We start from the raw sequence: 18,860 nt of genomic DNA on the forward strand, positions 1-18,860 counted from the left end.
TTGGCATAAAATGTGGTTAGCTTAGATTCACACACCCGGTAATCCACACCCTTAACAAATGGTATAATATTTAATTACTGTAATCACAGTCTCTCTAGAACTGAACCCCATGCCGATGACAAATTCAATGTTCGTAACAACAACAAGGTCTACACTAATAATAACAAAAAATAATTCTGATTATTACTATATTATTCAACAACAACAACAACAATTAATCATAATTATTATAATACTACTAATAATAAAAAGACTACTTACCTGAATTGACATACTCAGAAAACTCTTGTGCATTCATAGCATCCAGATCCAAAGCGTGTATGAAAAAAAAGCTCTCAAAATGGATGTTGATTTGCTAGTGCGTTTGTCACATCTGCAACGTCAGGCTCAACTATAATATTATCTTCGTCCACATCTTCAGTTGGACTAACAATATGATAAATGCCCTTAAATTTCTCTTCGCTTTCAGTATTATAAACTGTCTAGTCGATGTTAGACTCCGACAAATCAACCTCAACTAATTCTTCAAACTCAACATATAACTCAATAACTGACACTTATGCTTATATTTGTTGGTAGAACGAAAATATCCTTTGCATACTTGTTTTGTCAACCATATACATTATTTGAAACTGACCGAAACCACCAAATACTAACACATGGTGTTTATAAGAATATTTGTGACTCTCTTTAATACTTGATTATCAACACATTGACAAAATATACTTTTAAATTCCTCATATGTCATTGCAAAATGAATAACATCTCACTTAAATTTTCACATACAAAACTCACACCCTTAAATATTTAAAAAAAATATTTGACATTTATAATATATTTTTAAATTAACACTTCTCTCTATTTTTATATTTTTACTCAAGGAAATAAAATATTCACACAAACATTTACACTCAATCTAATAAATTCGTTCTTCCTTTTATAACAATTCAATTATATTTTCTTAATCTAAAAAATACAATAAACGTCCATATATTGTCAATTCGCCTCTTGTATATTGTCAATACTTTTCTCATGTATTGTGACTTTAATATTAAATTAATACAATATGTTTCTCACATATTGCTACAGATAAATTAAAAAAAAAAAAAATAGCTACAGCAATTTGCCCCTATAAATTATTAGCCCCCAAATTTTTATAAAACACCACAACATCTAATATTGAAGCATTACACGAGAACTTACCCAAAATTCAAAAAAATTAGCCCTGTGATGTAGGATTCTACATACTGATACGACATAATAAATATACATAACCTTTTTTTTTTATTTATTCATATGTTTAATCTTATTGAATTAATTTAACAATATATATATATATATATATATATATATATATATATATATATATATAACCTTTTTCTTATCTATTTATATGCTTAATCTTATTAAATTAATTTAATTTATCAACTTTCCACCACTTGACACATGACACCTAGATTTTAACATCTATAATGTTTAACAGATATATCTTTTTAGGAAAAGCAAATCTTTCAAAATATCGCACCTATTATATAAGACTTTTATCCTTTGTTTGGCTGCGCTATTGAAATATGTATATTAAAAATTTGAAAAATAAGATATATCTCTTGTTCTTTTATACATATAGTATTTCATAATAACATATTGAAAATGTATTTCATAATCTTTCATATATATATATATAGACACACACTACATTATCTCTGTTTTCTTATACATATAGTATTTTTTATAAATTTTTTAATGTTTAAAACTAATATAAAGACATCACATAACAAATGTAATAAAACAAAATAAAATAAAAACATAATGTTTTACTTATTTTTATTTATGTCTAGAATTAATATTGATAGATATGTTATTAGAATACTCATGTTTGATTTTCTTCTTGATTCTCAATTTTATCAACAAAAAATTTACCAACCGGTAAAATTAAGAGTTAAAAGTCTAGAAATTCAATGAGTACTTTTAAACAAGTAATACCCAATTTGAAAGAGTTTTATATTCAAATTTCTTAAATTAAAAAACTCCACATAATATTCACAATAAAAAAAATTATTTTTGTATTTAATGTTATTTTAATTTATTTTTAAAATAATAACTATTTATTTTTTAAAAAAATCGTTATTATTTGGTTGTCTTGGATTTTCGTGTACTATGAAGTGTTTATGTGGATGACAAAAATTATGTACAGAAAAACTAGAGGGACTTGAATGTTTAGGATTTAATGTGCATGAAGCACCATTTATAGCTTTATTCATTATATTATACAATTCAAGTGTTGAGAAGATCTCCCCAAAAACATGGGAGAGATGTGTTTCCCCATAAAATTCGTGTGTCTAAAAACCCAATCTTCTCTTTCACTCAATCTCCCTAACCATTTTTCTCATTCACCACCACCATCACAATTTTCAACTACACAACAGAGGAAGAAGAGAAAACAACACGTGACAAATCCGAAAGATTCATCTAACAATAACATTTAGTTGTCCTTTTTTACATATATCATTTAAATGTTGTAAGTTCTGAATCCTTTCTTTTATGATTTTGACATCCCCATGTAAAATATGTAGCATTTCGTTTCGATACAATTATTTCTTGTTGCTAAGCAATTATTTTTCATTCAAGTTTTTGCAGAAGTAAATTAAGACAAAAAGAGTTCATATCATTCAGCTGTGATCAACCTAAATTTGTTTCGGGATCAAAGGTATTCCAAATCTTTATTGCGTTAATTTCTGTTTGTGTTTATAGAGATTCCTCAAAGAAAGTGAATTATTCATAAACAACATCTTCCTTTTTGTTCTACATTACTATTTATTTATTTATTTATTTATTTGCATTGTGCTATTATCCTGTTGTTTCCATTTCAATATATATCTCGAAATAGACATTTGTTATACCTATGAACAATTAACCATATATTAAACGTTTTATTTCGTTTTATTCACGAAATAATTTACAATGTCCTATACTCTTTTGCAAGAAATATTAGAAGAAGAAAATTACTATCAAATGCTTTATATGTATAATTGTTTGATGGGTCAAATATAATTTACCGAACCCCCTCTCTCTTCCCTTAAACTATAGCTAGTGTACTTTGTCTCCTAATAATATTTAAAAATGTACAAATCAAATATTGATTTTTCTTTAGTATGAAAATAAACCACTATAGTGTGTAATGAACATGACCTATCAGTGTGTAACTTTTTTTTCTTTCCCAGATTTAAGATTTAAATGTTGATTATATTTTAGTTTTGTTAGAGAAATTAACTTTCTGTTATATTGTTGGTCTTAATAATCCTCCTATATATAATTCATCATTTTCAATTAACGAATCCTATATTTGATTTAAAAAAATCTTGCATTATTAAAATATTTGTTTAAACTAAGATATAACATTTTTTAAAGAAAAAATATCCAAATTAATCCTCGAGAAATTTTAGATCGGATATTTTAGCTTTTAAAAAATGTTATTCAGTATAAATTTTCAAAAATTATTTATGTTAAACAGATTGGTTCTTTTATTGTTTTGAAGGAGTCTAATTTATCTTAAAGTATTTTTTTTTTTTGAAATCTAATTGTATTCTGATAAAATTTGTTTAGGACTTATGTGTGATGTGTCTAGCATGCATATTAAAAATTTAATTAAAAACAATGGAGTGACTAATCTATCTGATGAAAATAAATAAATAATTATTGGAGACTTTTAGAGAATAAAAATTTATTAAAGACCAAAATATATGATCTAATATTTTTTGAAGACTAATTTGAATATCTAATATTTTCTAAAAAAAAAATCTCATTGACCAGCAGTTTTAATTAAATTTAGCCATCATATTCAGCTAGTAAGTATCAATTTTTTTTAAATATCTCACAAATTTTATTTTTATTGCTCATTCTTTCTTAAATATTAATTATTTACTGGTCCAAAATCTAAATAAATTGCTGACTTCTCTAGCACGGCTGAGAAAAGTTTGCAGTATTTTTTTTTTTTGGAAAAGTCTAGGGGGCTAGCAGTTTTGTTGAATTTTGGCCAGCATGTAATCAGAAGAGAAATGTGAGTCATTAGATAAAATCTCACATCAATCACACACCATTAGATCATCATTGATGGCTATTTGATGGCTACCAATCACAAAAGTAGCTCGCCCCCTAGCATTGCTCTTTTTTTTTTTTTGGGTAATGATGACTATGCACATGTACATAACTCAAACATTCGTTACTACTAAAACTCTTCGATTTACTTATGCCGAACGAGAGGAAAGACACAATGTTATAACAAAAATTCTCCTCATAAACTTTTTTATCGAATTTCATTACGAAAAATATTTGAGAGTTATCATAATTTATTATTTTTTATTATAATTTAACCATCAACTCAATTATGATAACCATCTAACGTTCCTCTCATATTATTTAAAATGAAGTAGTGTAAATTTGCAACAAGAGAGTTTTGTGAAAATATTAATATAATGTTTGTGTGGGAATGTGGAAGGTATCCTGAAAGGAAGGATTGATGATCAAATGTCAGGGCAGCGACAAACGCTAGCCGGATTAACACTTGACGACGTCTTAGCAAAGCAGAAAGCATTTTACCACTCACAATCCAACACCAAAACCCTCCTTGATATCCTCAAAGACGACGTCTCCTTCAACAAGAACCGCAAGTAACTTAATATAATCTTCTTAACTCTTCTTTTCAATTAATCTACAAAGTAATAAAAAACAGATAATACTTTAGTAAAGGAATTGACATGTTTGATTTGGTTGAAGGTCTTGGAAAGCATTCAAGGACACCCTTCTGCTAAAGCGTTACGGCTCTGCTTGGACTCGAATTCCCACTTCCGACATTCCCATCTCATTCTGCCGCCGCACCTCTCTCAAACACTTTCAATCCATGGCTGACAACACCGACAACCTTGATGAAGTCCCAGCCTTACCTCCCCCTTCACTCGCAGCCAAGCCCACCTTCTCCCGCCGGAGTTCCACCCGCTACAGCTCCCCGTCCGAGGTCACATTCACCGCTGGCGATCCCACGGAGCCGGCCCCTGCCGGCAGCGCGCTACTCCGGCCTCAGCTTTCGCGACGGAACTCCTCCGGCATGGTGTCGGAGCCATTCCGGAAGGGCCGCGTGGTGACGTTCCGGGACAACATGGACGACGAGGAGCAGGACGAGGAGGACGGGTCACGTGCGGATGGCAGCAGGACACTATCAGCAAGAGAGGCGGTTGCGGCACAGGAGGCGGCGGAGGCGGCTGCTGCAGGGGAGGTTGTTGGAGAGGGAGAGGAAGACGAGGGGGCACAGCCGGTGATGATGTCACTGATGGACTTGTTGGAGGAGACTGACAGAGAGATGGGGCTTGAAGGATCGAGGTACATTCTGAGTGATGAAGAGGATTTTGATGAGGACGAGGAAGATGAGGATGGTGATGGTGATGATTTGGAATACACGTGCTCAGTGTGCATGGTGAGGCATAAGGCTAATGCTATCAGCCGCTGTGGCCACTCATACTGCAGGATGTGCTCTAGGGAACTCATGGCTGGCAAAGGCAACTGCCCTCTCTGCAACAATTTCGTTGTTGAGATTCTTGACATCTTTTGAATCCATCTCTTCTCCATCTCTGCTTCACTTCGGAACCAATTATTTTTCTTTACTTCTGTTTTTTTCTTTTATTTTTCCATTATGTATGTATTATTATCACCTTATTAATTACATTTTTTTCTTTCTCCTTTACATGAATAGATCCATTCCATTACATTCATTCTTTTAAAAACAAATTCTTTCTCTTTTTCCTTTACATGAATAATATTCGAAAAATTTTGTACGGAACACAAAAGTAATTCTAAAAAATATAAATGACAAATTAATTCTCAGAAGATTATTAATTCTGACAAAAATAACTAATCATCAATTAATCTTGTTTTCATTGCTAAATAATGCTAAGTTGACTGACAAAAGGAATGAGATGACGACAAATGTAAAAGCTGATCACTATTATCAAAGCAGAATCAATCTCTAATCATACATCAAATTCAAAGTATTAGAAAAGAAAAATAAAATAAAATTACGAACAATTCACAAAAAATAGTAAATAATTTTTTTTAACAAAAAAATTGAAAAAAAACTAAGCACGATTGGAGTGGATGAGGAGGGGCATAGTAACTGGAGACTTGGGAGGTGAAAGAGTAGGAAGCCGGAGGTAATGGAGTAAGGAGACAAAGGTGTTACATACTAAGACAGAGGAGATAACTTTTCTGGCGTAGTTGTGAGTTCAGCAAGGTGATTAGGTGAGCGGTGGTAGGTTCTGTTAGCGAGACCAAATGTGGTGGAGAGAGAGAGGGGGTATTTGGTGTTTGAGGGAGGAGGGGGAGTCTAAAATGAGGGAGAAGTAGGGGTAGGGGTATTTTTGGATTTGCATTGGAGAAGAGAGAAGCTCGAATTTTTTGAACGCTTCATCTTTATGTTTCTCAATATTTTTATTCTGTAAACGCAGAAGTAATTTCTATGTTCAACCTACGTTTATCAAAAGCTAAGAATTCTAACTTTTTCGTTCACTTTTTCACGTTGGATTGAACTTTATGTTCTATATACCAATTATGTTCTCATTATTTATATATTTATTGTTTTTTTTTATAATACTTTTTTCTAATACTCTCTCATGCATATTATTATTTTTTATAAAACTTCTGTTGTTTTATATGAGTTCTTTTACTGTTATTGTTATTTTTTTGTATGAAATATTTATTTTTACTTTGTATTATGATTCTATTAATCCTATTAGAGTACTAAAGAATATTGAGAATACTAAAAAAATATTAAAATTTATTTAAATATTTAAAATAAAATTATAAGATAACATAAAATAATTATTTAAATTCATGTCCTTTTCTGTAATTTTTCATCTAAAAGTGATTTTGAACAGTGTAATCCAAACAATATTTAATTTACTATAATCCATTTTGAATAAAAGTTACCAAACATAAACCATGTTAATACTAACTCACTTTTGATCAAAATCAATTCTACAAAATCAATTTTATACCAACTTTCATTTGCAAACGGTAATCCAAACACACACTAGGTCGTGAGTGTAGTTTAGGACAAGTTTCTATATATTTGGATTGTGGTTTGTTAAACTGGAATTTGAATAAAAGTAATTTTATAGAATTGAATTTGGGTAGAAGAAAGTTTGTGTCAACATAATTTATGTTTGGTAATTTTATACTAAAATTAATTTTGATAAAACAAATATTGTTTGAATAATATTAGTTAAAATCACTTTTAGATAGATAATTACTAAAAAAGACATTATATTAAATTATAACGTTATTTTTTTATACATGTTTAATTTTTTTTTATATTTTTTATATATTTTTATATAGTATATTTTCAGTATTCTTAATACTCTTTTTTAGTAAGTTATAATTTATTATTATTATTATTATTATTATTATTTATGGTTAATTTTTTTGTTTAATTTATTTTATCTAATAGGATCAATAAATTATATTATAAAAAGATAATAATAAATATAATGCACAAAAATTACCATTATAAAAATATGTAATGTCAAATAAAAAATTAATAAAAATATAAATAATAAATAATAAAAAAAAGAGCTCGTGTAAAGAGAAATAATAAGAATTCTATAAATAATACAATAATATGTATAAAGGATAAAATTGTTTAAAGAAAAATAAATGTTAAATGTTAAATGTTAATGGCTAAAAGTCAGTTAGTGCAACGCAGAAGTTAGAAATTGTTGCTTCTAACGGGATTGCCAAACACACCCTTTATGTAACACCCTACCACACTTAATCTTATTAAGTCATAAGACTGAGATAGCAAGGTATTACGACCTCTAAAAGTAATATATATATATAGTGAAAGAGATATTTAACTAGGAATATTGAAAAACGGGTAAAACAAAAACGCAAAGTAAAAGTGCAACGCTCAGAAAACGAGATAACTTGCGTGCGAAGAAACCAAAAGTCAACGAACATAATATAACAGAAACTATGAGTAGAGAGCCAAAAAGATACATAAGCTCCTAACTCAGCCTGCGAAACCAAGGCTGGCCAGAGAATATTTACATATATATATATATATATATATATATATATATATATATATATATATATATATATATATATATATATATATACATATCCCAAAGCCCAAAATACATAAATAAAACCCTAGCTCTCAATTAGCTTCTAAGAGGAACAAAATAACAAGTCAATCGGAGAGAGTTAAGTATATGTATATACATAAGCTATATATCAAAATAAACCCAGGAACTACTCCGCTTCAGAAGTCCAGACGCTTAGTGAGGAGCCTCTCGACCTGCATCTGAAAAAAACACAACACAGTATGGGGTGAGAACCGGAGGTTTTCAGCATGGTAAAGGTGCCATACACATAATATATAAGGTCCTGAGAATGTTAGAGGCAATTCTAGAACGCCGACACTCAAATTATAAAACTTAAAGAACTAAACAGAAACCATAAATCAGGGTGGTCCTCTAAGACTTTCTAAACTAAATCAATTCCTTAAATCTAACTAGAACTTAAATAGAATCCTCAATCTCTCCACCTTTTTTCCGCTCCATCTCCGGTAATTACAAAAGCAAACAAGCAGACAAAGCAAGCACAGGTAGAATACAGATATCAATTATGACAATTAGCATATTATAATCAATTAGGCAATCTCAATTAATGCACAAACAAGCCATACATACAAATGCTTATGATGCATGCCTGTCCTATGGCCGTTGATATCAACTGTCGGTTACGTAGTCATCCCGACATATTCTCAAGCTCAAAAATACATCATGGGAAGAATCCCAAGCTGACATGGGGAAGAGAACACCCCCAAGCTCAATAATATCCATGGGACGAATCCCAAGCTGACATGGAGAGAAGAGACAACACCCCAAGCTGACATGGGAAAAACAATACCCCAAGCTCAATGTTATCCATAGGACTAATCCCTGGCTGACATTGGGGAGACAACACCCCAAGCTCAATAACGTTCAATCTTTAGCTTATATATGCATCTCCGGCATACTCGCGATACTACTGCACCTTCTCAATAAATCATAAGCATTTACTTATTCCGCTTATATTTTATGATACACAATTATAAATTCATAACTCGTCTCATCGTCCTCATTTCGTTACTATCCACGATTGTCTCATTCATTAATCTCAATATTACATTAATCTTTTAACTGCCTCATATGTCTCTTTTCCATCATCTTATCAAAACAAAAGCCATCTTCTCCAATCATTAGTTTAGTTATATTCCTTCATCTCTAAGTTACCTCCTTTTTCCTAGTTTCATCCTATTGTTAAGCTTACTAACAATATTTAGACTAAAGAAATGAAAATAGAAGTCTAGAGGTTCGAGTTTGAGCTTTAAAACACAAAATCTATTTTTGCCGAAAACAGGGCCATGCGTACGCGTGGGTCACGCGTACGCATGCAAACCAGGCAGTAGCGTTTGTCCGCGAAAGGGGTATATGCGTACGCAAAAGTTCCATGTCACGCGTACGCGTGGACATGCATTTTTCCAAAAATTTCACTAAGTTTCAAAAGCTGCAGAATTTCCGTTTTCACCTCAAACTTCCGACGTACATAACTTTTTTGTTTTAAATCATTTTCCTCTGTTCTTCGAACGGCGTAAACTTCACAGACCCAATTTTTATACAAAACAAGTTTGAAATAATTTAGGGCTCCAGAAGCCAAGTTATGGCTCGCCGAAGTTTGACCAAAAACTAAATTTTACAAAAAGCTTCAAAACCTTATTTTCTTTTTAAAGCTCATTCCAGCCCGATTCATCATACCTATAATCATCAATATCACATACTTTTAACAATATCACAATAATCTCTTCAATCCTACCATTTCTCAATTCAATAGCATCTCACTTCAACCTAAACTTCACAAGTTTATCATCAAATATCAACAAACCAACCTATATTTACATAATGCCAAAATCACAAGTTCTTCAAACATCACACCTTATCATTCATCATTCCAATACCAACAAAACCAAGTGAATACCACACATACTCAAACCATATCATTATTACTAAACATCCAATATACATAATCATTTCAGCTTATCCTAAGGTTCTCTAGCCTAAGTTTTCACACGACATTATATATTATACACGCGAAACATAAACCATACCTTGGCCGATTTCAACATATTAACCAAGGCAAACCACAAGGCAAAATGGCAATGCTTAAATCACAAAGATTTAACTCTAACTCCACCAAGCTCTCAAATCAAGCTTCCAATGATTCCAAGAATTTCCATATCATGCATTCATACACCTAACACATATATATACATACATATACCCAATAATTCAATACCCAACATAATCCAAATAAGAGAAACTAGGGTTTAGGACTCTCATCGTGCCCACGGACTAAACGAACTAAATCTGTCAAGCTCCACAAGCTAAATTGAACCTAGAGTACCAAATTAAACAAAATCTCAACATGGGTTCCCTTTAATTTCAAAAATTGAGGGATAGAGAGGCTGGGGTGAGATTGAAACTTACCTATGAAATTGATCCGATAGAATCGTAGAGCTCGATACGGTGGACGCATGGCCACAAACGATGCGGCGATTGGAGCTCGGAGCAAGAAGTTACGGTGGATTGATGGTGGCATTAGGGTTATGTGTCTTTCCTTCCTCACCATGAGCATGCTTTCAGCGTTGTGATGAATGAAGAAGGAGAAGAGGGCTTACTTTTCTTAACGAATGGGCTGACTTGTTGGGCTTGGGCCCGGTTCAACCAGTTCGGCCTGTTCGGCCCAATCTTGGGCCAAATTCTTTCAAATTAGTGTCGAAATTCTCGTTTTAATTTTCTCTATCATATTAAACTATCAAATCCTATTTTCTAATTACTTTTATTAATAATTAATTTATTCGCTAACTATTTATTATTTTCTCGGGGTTTACACTTTATCGTCAAATTTTCCGTCCTAATATTGTAATGGTAATATTCGAAAGTAGTAAATAATTCAAAGTATTAGAAAAAAATAAAATTAAATTAAAAATTACGAACAATTCACAAAAAATAGTAAATAATTTTTTTAACAAAAAATTTGAAAAAATTAAGCATGGTTGGAGTGGATGAAGAGGGACATAGTAACTGGAGACTTGGGGTAGAAGAGTAGGGAGCCCGAGGCAATAGAGTAAGGAGAGAAAGGTGTTACATACTGGGATAGAGGAAATAACTTTTCTGGCATAGTTGTGAGCTCAGTTTTGAGCTCAGTAAGATGACTAGGTGAGCAGTGGCAGGTTCTGCTAGCGAGACCAAGCGTGGTGGAGAGAGAGAGGTTTTGGGGAAGGATTTGGTGTTTGAGGGAGGAGGGGGAGTCTGAAATTAGGGAGAAGTAGGTCGCGAATGTAGTTTAGGAAAAGATTATCGTTAGATTTTCCGTCCTAATATTTCAATGGTAATTCAAATTTATTAATCGAAGCGTTCAGTATTATCGGATTTTCCAGCAAAAAAATAAAAAATCTGACGGTATTATGCTTACCGGCGAATTTTCAGTCTGATTAAATTTGATGGTATAAACCTCGTCGGTAAATATTTACCGTCGAATTTTGATGTTCGTAGATAACTTGCTGTGAATTTAACGTCGGAATATGATGGTTCATGGACAAAAAATCTGATGAACATTACCGGCAGAAAAAATTCGACGGCAACATTCGCCCATAAGTTGAACCTTTGCGCCACTTTACTGTCGGAAACATCCAACGGTAAATCTGACGGAAATATAATTTTTATTTTTTCTAAAATAAATATGAATAGTTAACATTGTCGAGATTTTTCGTCGATAAATCGGCTAGTAGCGTAAATATTTTTTATTTTTTTTCAATCTATGATAGATCCCGATAGATAACAATTGATAATCAACTCTCAGTTAACAAGGAATAAATTAGTATTTTATTTGAAAACAGTGACTTATATATGATGTAAAATATTAAATATACGGAATGTAAACATGAAATAAAAGTTCGATAACAAAATACATAGGATAGAACTATATTGACATTAATCTTATTCAGATTCATCGTTTTCTTCCTCTGGTTCATCCTCCTCCTCTTCCAAGGTAATTTCTTGTTCATCAAACTCGTCTTCTTCTTCTTTGTCTCCATCAACCACGTATTCTTCTTGAGGATCGTCATCGTCCAGTGGTAGTGTGTCGTCATCTACCCTAACGTCAATGATGTCATCATTCATAAGAGTCGACCTAAGGGTGATCGGAACACCCGTATCAACCACCATTTTCGAAGGAGTTAGGTTATGAATTTGGAAAGGTTCATCACACTCTGTCCCATCAAACTCAATATTGAGGAACCTTCGATGATAATCAAACCACGAATTCTTACCCTCATTCGTCAACCAAAATGCCTTTGTATCTTCCATACAAATGTAACCCGACATTCTACCCTGAGTGGACCAACCTGATAACATCTCGTACGTAAAAAATTCGTTAATGGTCCACATCAATGCAGCATGCAGTTGGAAGTTCATCTTGGTTGAAATATCATATGTTTCTATACCATTAACCCACAACAACATCAACTCATCCACCAAGGGTTGCAAAAAGACATCTATTTTGGCCTTTAGATTGCTTGGACCAGGTAAGATACAAGTTAGAAACATGTATGGATCTTTCATGCACATTTCGAGAGGTAGGTTATAAGAAGTCACGACTACAGGCCAACAAGAGTACGCATCACTGAAATTAGAATTTGGTGCAAATCCGTCAGAGTACAAAGATAATCTAACGTTTCTGGGCTCGCTCCCAAATGTAAGATGGACCCTATCAAAGTGCTTCTAAGCATCTCCATGTGATAGGTGCATCATAAAACCATCATCTCTCTTGTTATTACTATGTCAGGTCATGTGAGGGGCCGAACTCATCGATGCATACAGCCGTTTTAGCCTAGGGATTAAGGGCAAGTAATGCATCCGTTTATTTGGAATTCTCTTTACCCGACGTTTACCAATCAATTCTCTCTCGACTTGAAATCTCGGTACATCACAAAATCTTCAAGCAGTTAGATCTACATCCCCCTGTAATACAGCATACAACCATTCAAATAACAATCGATTTTTATCGAATTTATATCCAATTTTGAAATTAAATTCTTTGCTTCATAGTTGCTCTGGGGGATGCCACTAGTCCCGATAGGTACTAAGTCATTGCAAAGGGTAGCCCACTTATCAAAAGACTCTTGGGTATGATTTGGCTCAGACTAATACTCATCATTCTAACACATGCAGACAATTTCGAATGAACAAACCCTCTTACAAGGGTTTTGCGGCAGATTCTAACATATGATAAAAACTCTTTGCCTCTGGGATAGGCTCTTGTTAAATATCTTCCATATCATTAACACCTATTGCATCAAACACTATCTCGTTGTATCTCTCTTGGTTACTCTCCCAATTCATTTCTTCCATGTTTGGTAACCACCCGAACCCTCATCGATCGACCCCTAGCCATATTGAAATTCGAGGCAGATTGGTTAATTTCCTGCTCATGCACTTCTCCATGCTCCGTCCATATCCAACACCCATCCTTGAACCCATTACGGTAGAGGTGAAGTGTTATAACTAAAGGTCCTAACCACTTAGTCAGCCGACTCTTGTAGCACGGATACCTAGATACCCCTTGAGACATAAACGGTTCTATGTTGAAGACATACACAATAAACGCATCAATTCCCTCAAAGAAATTAGGTTTTAAATTTCCCGATCTACTCTTTTTCCTATTATACATTCACAGATGATGACTTGGAATCATCTTGCAACAAACATCCTAGAATTCATCCAACAATACAACTTATTAAAATTTTTAGAAAATTCGGCAGGGTGTTTCCTATAATTAGAATCTCCAACCAAATTCGATTATCATTTTCTCACAAACCAAACATGTTTTAAACAATTTAAACAAAATTTCGGCAGAGCTTTTCCTTAATTCAGAGACATCCACGAAATAAATTTAAAAGAAAAGGACAAATTAGTCCCTGACCTTTTAAACCACGGACATTTTCATCTCTGACCATTGGAAAATACTTTTAAATCCCTGACGTTCCTAAAAATTAGACCGATCAGTCCCTCCGTCCATGAGCCACCGTCAGACCGGACGGAAAATGCTGACCTGGCTCCCCCTATGCTTACCTGGCTCAACGGCATTTCCACGTGGCACGTTAGTGGGATGGAGGTTTTGAAAATGGGACACATAAGTCCCTCTCACTCAAAACGACGTCGTTCTGAGTGCTGCCCTTTATATACACTCTCGTCCCTTTCTTTGTGTACAATCCCTATTACACCCACAGAGCTTTTACAGAATTACATAAAACCCTAAGGAAGACCAAAGATCAAACGCAGGAATACTCTATTTCTCCGTCCAAAAAAACTACCATCCAGACTGAGAAGGTTCCGGTGTGCATTCGGTGTGAATCCAGTCTGATTTGCCGTCTTCGTCACTGAAGGTAAGAATCAGTTGCATTGCTTAGTGAGTCGATTGTGTAGTTCAATAGTTATGAAAGTATGAACTGTTGTACGTGCATGGTGATAGTAATGGTAAAAATTGTATGTGTGTTGTAACAGTGAATTTGATTCAATGTTAGGGCAAAGGAAAGTTCTTGGTTGATTTCTGTTTCTATTTTTTGTAGGAGATTAATGTATGAGTGTAGAGTTAGTTGATCGTTGATTTCTATTTTTTTTCTTCAGATGATAGATGTGTTTGTGGTGCCAATTTTCCACCATGGAGGTAGTTTTGTCAGAAACAGTAATGGTTCCCTTGTTTATCAAAATGGAAAGGTAGAGAAATTTCCCGAAATGGACCTAGATTTTGTGAATTTTGGGGACTTGATCACACTTTTTAAAGGCTTGGGGTACCAGCCGTACAGGGTAGTTTATTGGTATGATCCAATGAGTGATGATGTTGAGTCGGGGCTGCACAGTTTGACATGGGATGCAGGGATCAATGCCATGCAAGAGAACAAAATGAAGAATACAAAGACGAATGAGTTTTACCTATACTTTGACCACCCTTTTAATGAGCCTGAGATTGTAGAGGATGGTAGAAACAAAGGCAAGAGTCCTGTGTTAGAAGAGATTCAGAGTTCATCTTCAGATGATGGGTATGAGAGTACGGAGGATGAGCCCTACAAACCTCTACCACCCGGATATGAAAGTGACAGTGATGATGGTGATAATAGTGCTAAGGACAGAGCATGCAAGAGGAAGAAAGTTAGTAAGGGAAAGGAAAAAATTGTGTCTCCAAGAAAGCCATATGCAAAGAAGCCATGTGCCAAGAAGCCAGCTGCAAAGAAGACATGTGTGAATAGGAATAGGAGAAGTTAGTTAAAGAAGGGATAAAGTAGTGAAATGGGGACATCTGAGGTGAATAGAAGGCAGCAGGCCAGGAGTGAACCCAATATACAGCAGCAGGCCAATTCTGGGCCCAATGAGCATGAGGCCAATTCTGGGCCCAATGAGCAACAGCCCAACAGAGATCCAACTGTGAGGTTCTATGTCAGTGCAGTCCAAGATGATGATAATGATGACCCCATATATGATTACCATTCTGAGAATTTACACACTCTTAACTCCACTGATGATGAGTCCAGCAAGCACACATTTCTTGAATTTGATGATGATTATACTTTTGGAGAGGGCAGGTTTGAGTTAGGGACAAGGTTTGCAACCACAGATAGATTTAAAGAAGTTGTGAAAGACTCTTTCATTGCTGAGGGTAGAGAGCTTAGGTGGATTAAGAATGATAGGGAGAGAGTTAGGGTGGGATGCATGGATGATGACTGCCCGTGGTTAGTTCATTTGTCATACAACAAATCACTGCAATGCTATCAGGTGAAGACTTACAAAAACGATCACACATGTGCAAGGGACCTAGGAAGTAATGCTGTTGATCAACATTGGATTAGTAAGAAGGTGGAGAAGAGAATGAGTTCACAGCCTCACATGAGAACAAATGAAGCTGTTGACTTTCTGAGAGAGGAGTTCTCACTCACTGCACATCCAAAAATAGCCTATAGAGCAGTTAAGGAGGCAAAGGATAAGATAATGGGCAATGAGAGGGAGCAGTACAATAATGTGAAGGATTACTTGTTTGAGATTCTAAGAAGCAACCCTGGGTCCAGGGCAGAGCTGTGTGTAACTCCAATTTCTCAAGCCCCTCCTGTGTTTGATAAGCTGTATATAGGGTTAGAGGCATGCAAGCAGGGGTTCAAGAGTGGATGTAGGCCTCTAATCCACCTTGATGGTTGCTTCCTGAAAACATACTATGGTAGACAACTCCTAACTGCAGTGGCACAAGATGCGAATAATCAATTTTATGTTGTTGCTTACGGAGTTGCAAGGTCTGAAACCAAGGAGTCTCGGAAATGGTTTCTTACTCTACTTCAGGAGGATCTGGGGGATGTGCAGACTCATGGTTGGAATTTCATGTCCGACCAACAGAAGGTAACATTCACAATTCTTTATAAACTTGATAATGGTTCAATTATTTCAATATGAATTCTATTGCAGTTAGATATTTATTCACTGTTATGCCTAGTTTAATAATGTAGTTGTTCAGAATTTACTAGTTATGTTTAATGGTGAAACCTTTGTGTACTGTGTTAGGGATTGCTGCCTGCTTTGAAAGAAGTAATGCCAAATGCACATCACCGAAACTGTGTGATGCACATTTGGAAAAACTTCATAAACCGATTTAAGGATTTATATATTCGGGAGGTGGTTTGGGATTGTGCTAGGTGCACCACCATACCCGAATTCAAAGAACAGATGGAGAAGCTCAAAGGCATTAATCAGGGGGCATGGGAATATATTTCCAAGTTTGAGCCAGCTACTTGGGTGAAGGCGTATTTCTCCCACGGGCCAAAAGTGGACAACCTCACAAATAACATGTGTGAGGTGTTCAACTCAAAGATAGTCAACTATAGAAGCAAGCCTATCCTCACGATGTGCGAGAAAATTAGGTGCTATCTGATGCGGAGAATGGTTAAGCATAAAGAGCTACTTAGTGATTATACTGGAAAGCTTGCACCAGTTCAGCAGAAGAGGATGGAACATCCAATAAGGCCTAGCAATAAATGGCGTGTAGACTGGACATGTGATGATGCACGCAAGCGTTTCGAAGTTACTCGTAAAGCTACAAAGGTGGACGTTGATCTCATCAAGCAGACCTGCTCCTGCAACAAATGGCAGCTGACTGGTTAGTTCTAATTTATTCTAACGCATTATTTCAATACATGTTGAATATATGGTTAAAGTTGCTGGCTGATTGATGCTATAATATATGGTTTTCAATGTTTTAATTTGCTGGCTGAATGATATTTTAATATATGGTTTTCAATATGTTAAGTTGCTGGCTGAATGATGTTTTATTAATGGTTCATTCAATTCTGGTTCATGATGTTGTCTTCTGTGTTAGGCATGCCATGTATCCATGCCATAGCAGCCATAAGGAAGAGGCATGATCATCCAGAGGATTATGTGCATCCATGGTTATGCATGGAGTCAATATATAAGACATATGCTCATTGTATTCAGCCTGTGCCAAGTGAGGAGTTCTGGACAAGGACTGAGTATTCAAGGCCGGATCCTCCTATCATAAAGAGACCAATTGGCAGGCCAAAAGTGCATAATAGACAGAAGGATCCAGCTGAGCCAATGATGCAACAAGGAGAGAAGTTGAAGAGGTCATTCAAAGTCACTTGTAGTAAGTGTGGTTCAACGGGACATAACTACAAGACATGCAAAGGCGCTCCATCTGATCCTAATTGGAAACCTAAGACAAAGAAGCCCAACAAAGGTTTCACATCTCAGTCATTGGCAGTCATCCCACTGTCACAGTCAACTCCAAATGATAGTGTAAGTAATTTGCTTTAGGAGTAATCTGTTTGATTTCTTAACTATGCTAGGAGTTTATGTGCTTACCTGAATGTTTATTTACTAATCTGTTTTATATGTTTAGGAGTAATCTGTTTGATTTCTTATCTATTTTGGTCAGGATGCTCCACCTAGTCAGGATGCTCCATCTGGTCAGGATCATAACATACCTAGTCAGCAATCCACACCTGATGTAAGTTACAAACTGTTCAATGTGCATGATTGATTAATTAATGACTACTTTGTCTAATCTGTATGACTAATTACAATGCTTGTCAACCTAGCTCTCAACACAGGTCTCAAGTGGTGTCATCCCAGGTCCTTCCAACCCTGTGGCAGCAACACCAGCAGCACCCCAAGTCAAGCCAGGACCAATAACCAGAAGGACACCGCTTCGACCTCCACTCCAAGTTCCATCTATAGCATCCCAAAAAACTCAAGCAACTCCATCGAAGATGAGGCCCAAGCAGAAGATATTCAGGCCACCAGCTCCACTATGCCCCAGTCCACAACCCCCTCAAAGTCAGCCAAACTCCACTGGCCCACAACCACCTCAAGTCCTACCAGGAACAAGTGCATAAGCTACCTATGAGACATTAGCGGCAGCAAGCACGGCTACAATCAGATTGTTCAAATTCATCCCTAATCCACCTACCATTGTGCCTAAGAAGTGAAGAACTGTGTAGCTTTTAGTTATGTTGATTTTGCAGTTTGGCTTATACATATTTCTGCATAGTTTAGTTTATGCCTTGTATTTTGTGTTTGAGGCTTACTTTTGACATGTTAAGCTTCATCAAACTGTCTAGTTTAGGAGACTTGTTCATTTTGGGAAGATTTAGTAAACAATGGCTATGAAAAACTTGTTTAGCAATATAACATCCTCTTTCTAAATTATGT

General features: G+C 34.8%; 2 protein-coding genes across 2 annotated transcripts; both read left to right on the forward strand.

The window, feature by feature from the left end:
- Positions 1-4,524: 4,524 nt before the first annotated feature.
- On the forward strand, positions 4,525-5,602 carry LOC107615103 (RING/U-box superfamily protein). Its single transcript, XM_016317217.3, has 2 exons — positions 4,525-4,667; positions 4,774-5,602. Exons 1-2 carry the CDS (start codon positions 4,525-4,527, stop codon positions 5,600-5,602), a joined length of 972 nt encoding a protein of 323 aa, XP_016172703.1.
- Positions 5,603-16,751: 11,149 nt separating this feature from the next.
- On the forward strand, positions 16,752-18,544 carry LOC148543880 (uncharacterized). Its single transcript, XM_088498755.1, has 4 exons — positions 16,752-17,286; positions 17,506-17,945; positions 18,085-18,156; positions 18,248-18,544. Exons 1-4 carry the CDS (start codon positions 16,752-16,754, stop codon positions 18,542-18,544), a joined length of 1,344 nt encoding a protein of 447 aa, XP_088354881.1.
- Positions 18,545-18,860: the final 316 nt, after the last annotated feature.

This window comes from Arachis ipaensis, chromosome B9, assembly GCF_059453495.1.
Source record: "Arachis ipaensis isolate K30076 ecotype BB chromosome B9, ASM5945349v1, whole genome shotgun sequence".
In the NCBI taxonomy this organism is placed as follows: Eukaryota; Viridiplantae; Streptophyta; class Magnoliopsida; order Fabales; family Fabaceae; genus Arachis; species Arachis ipaensis.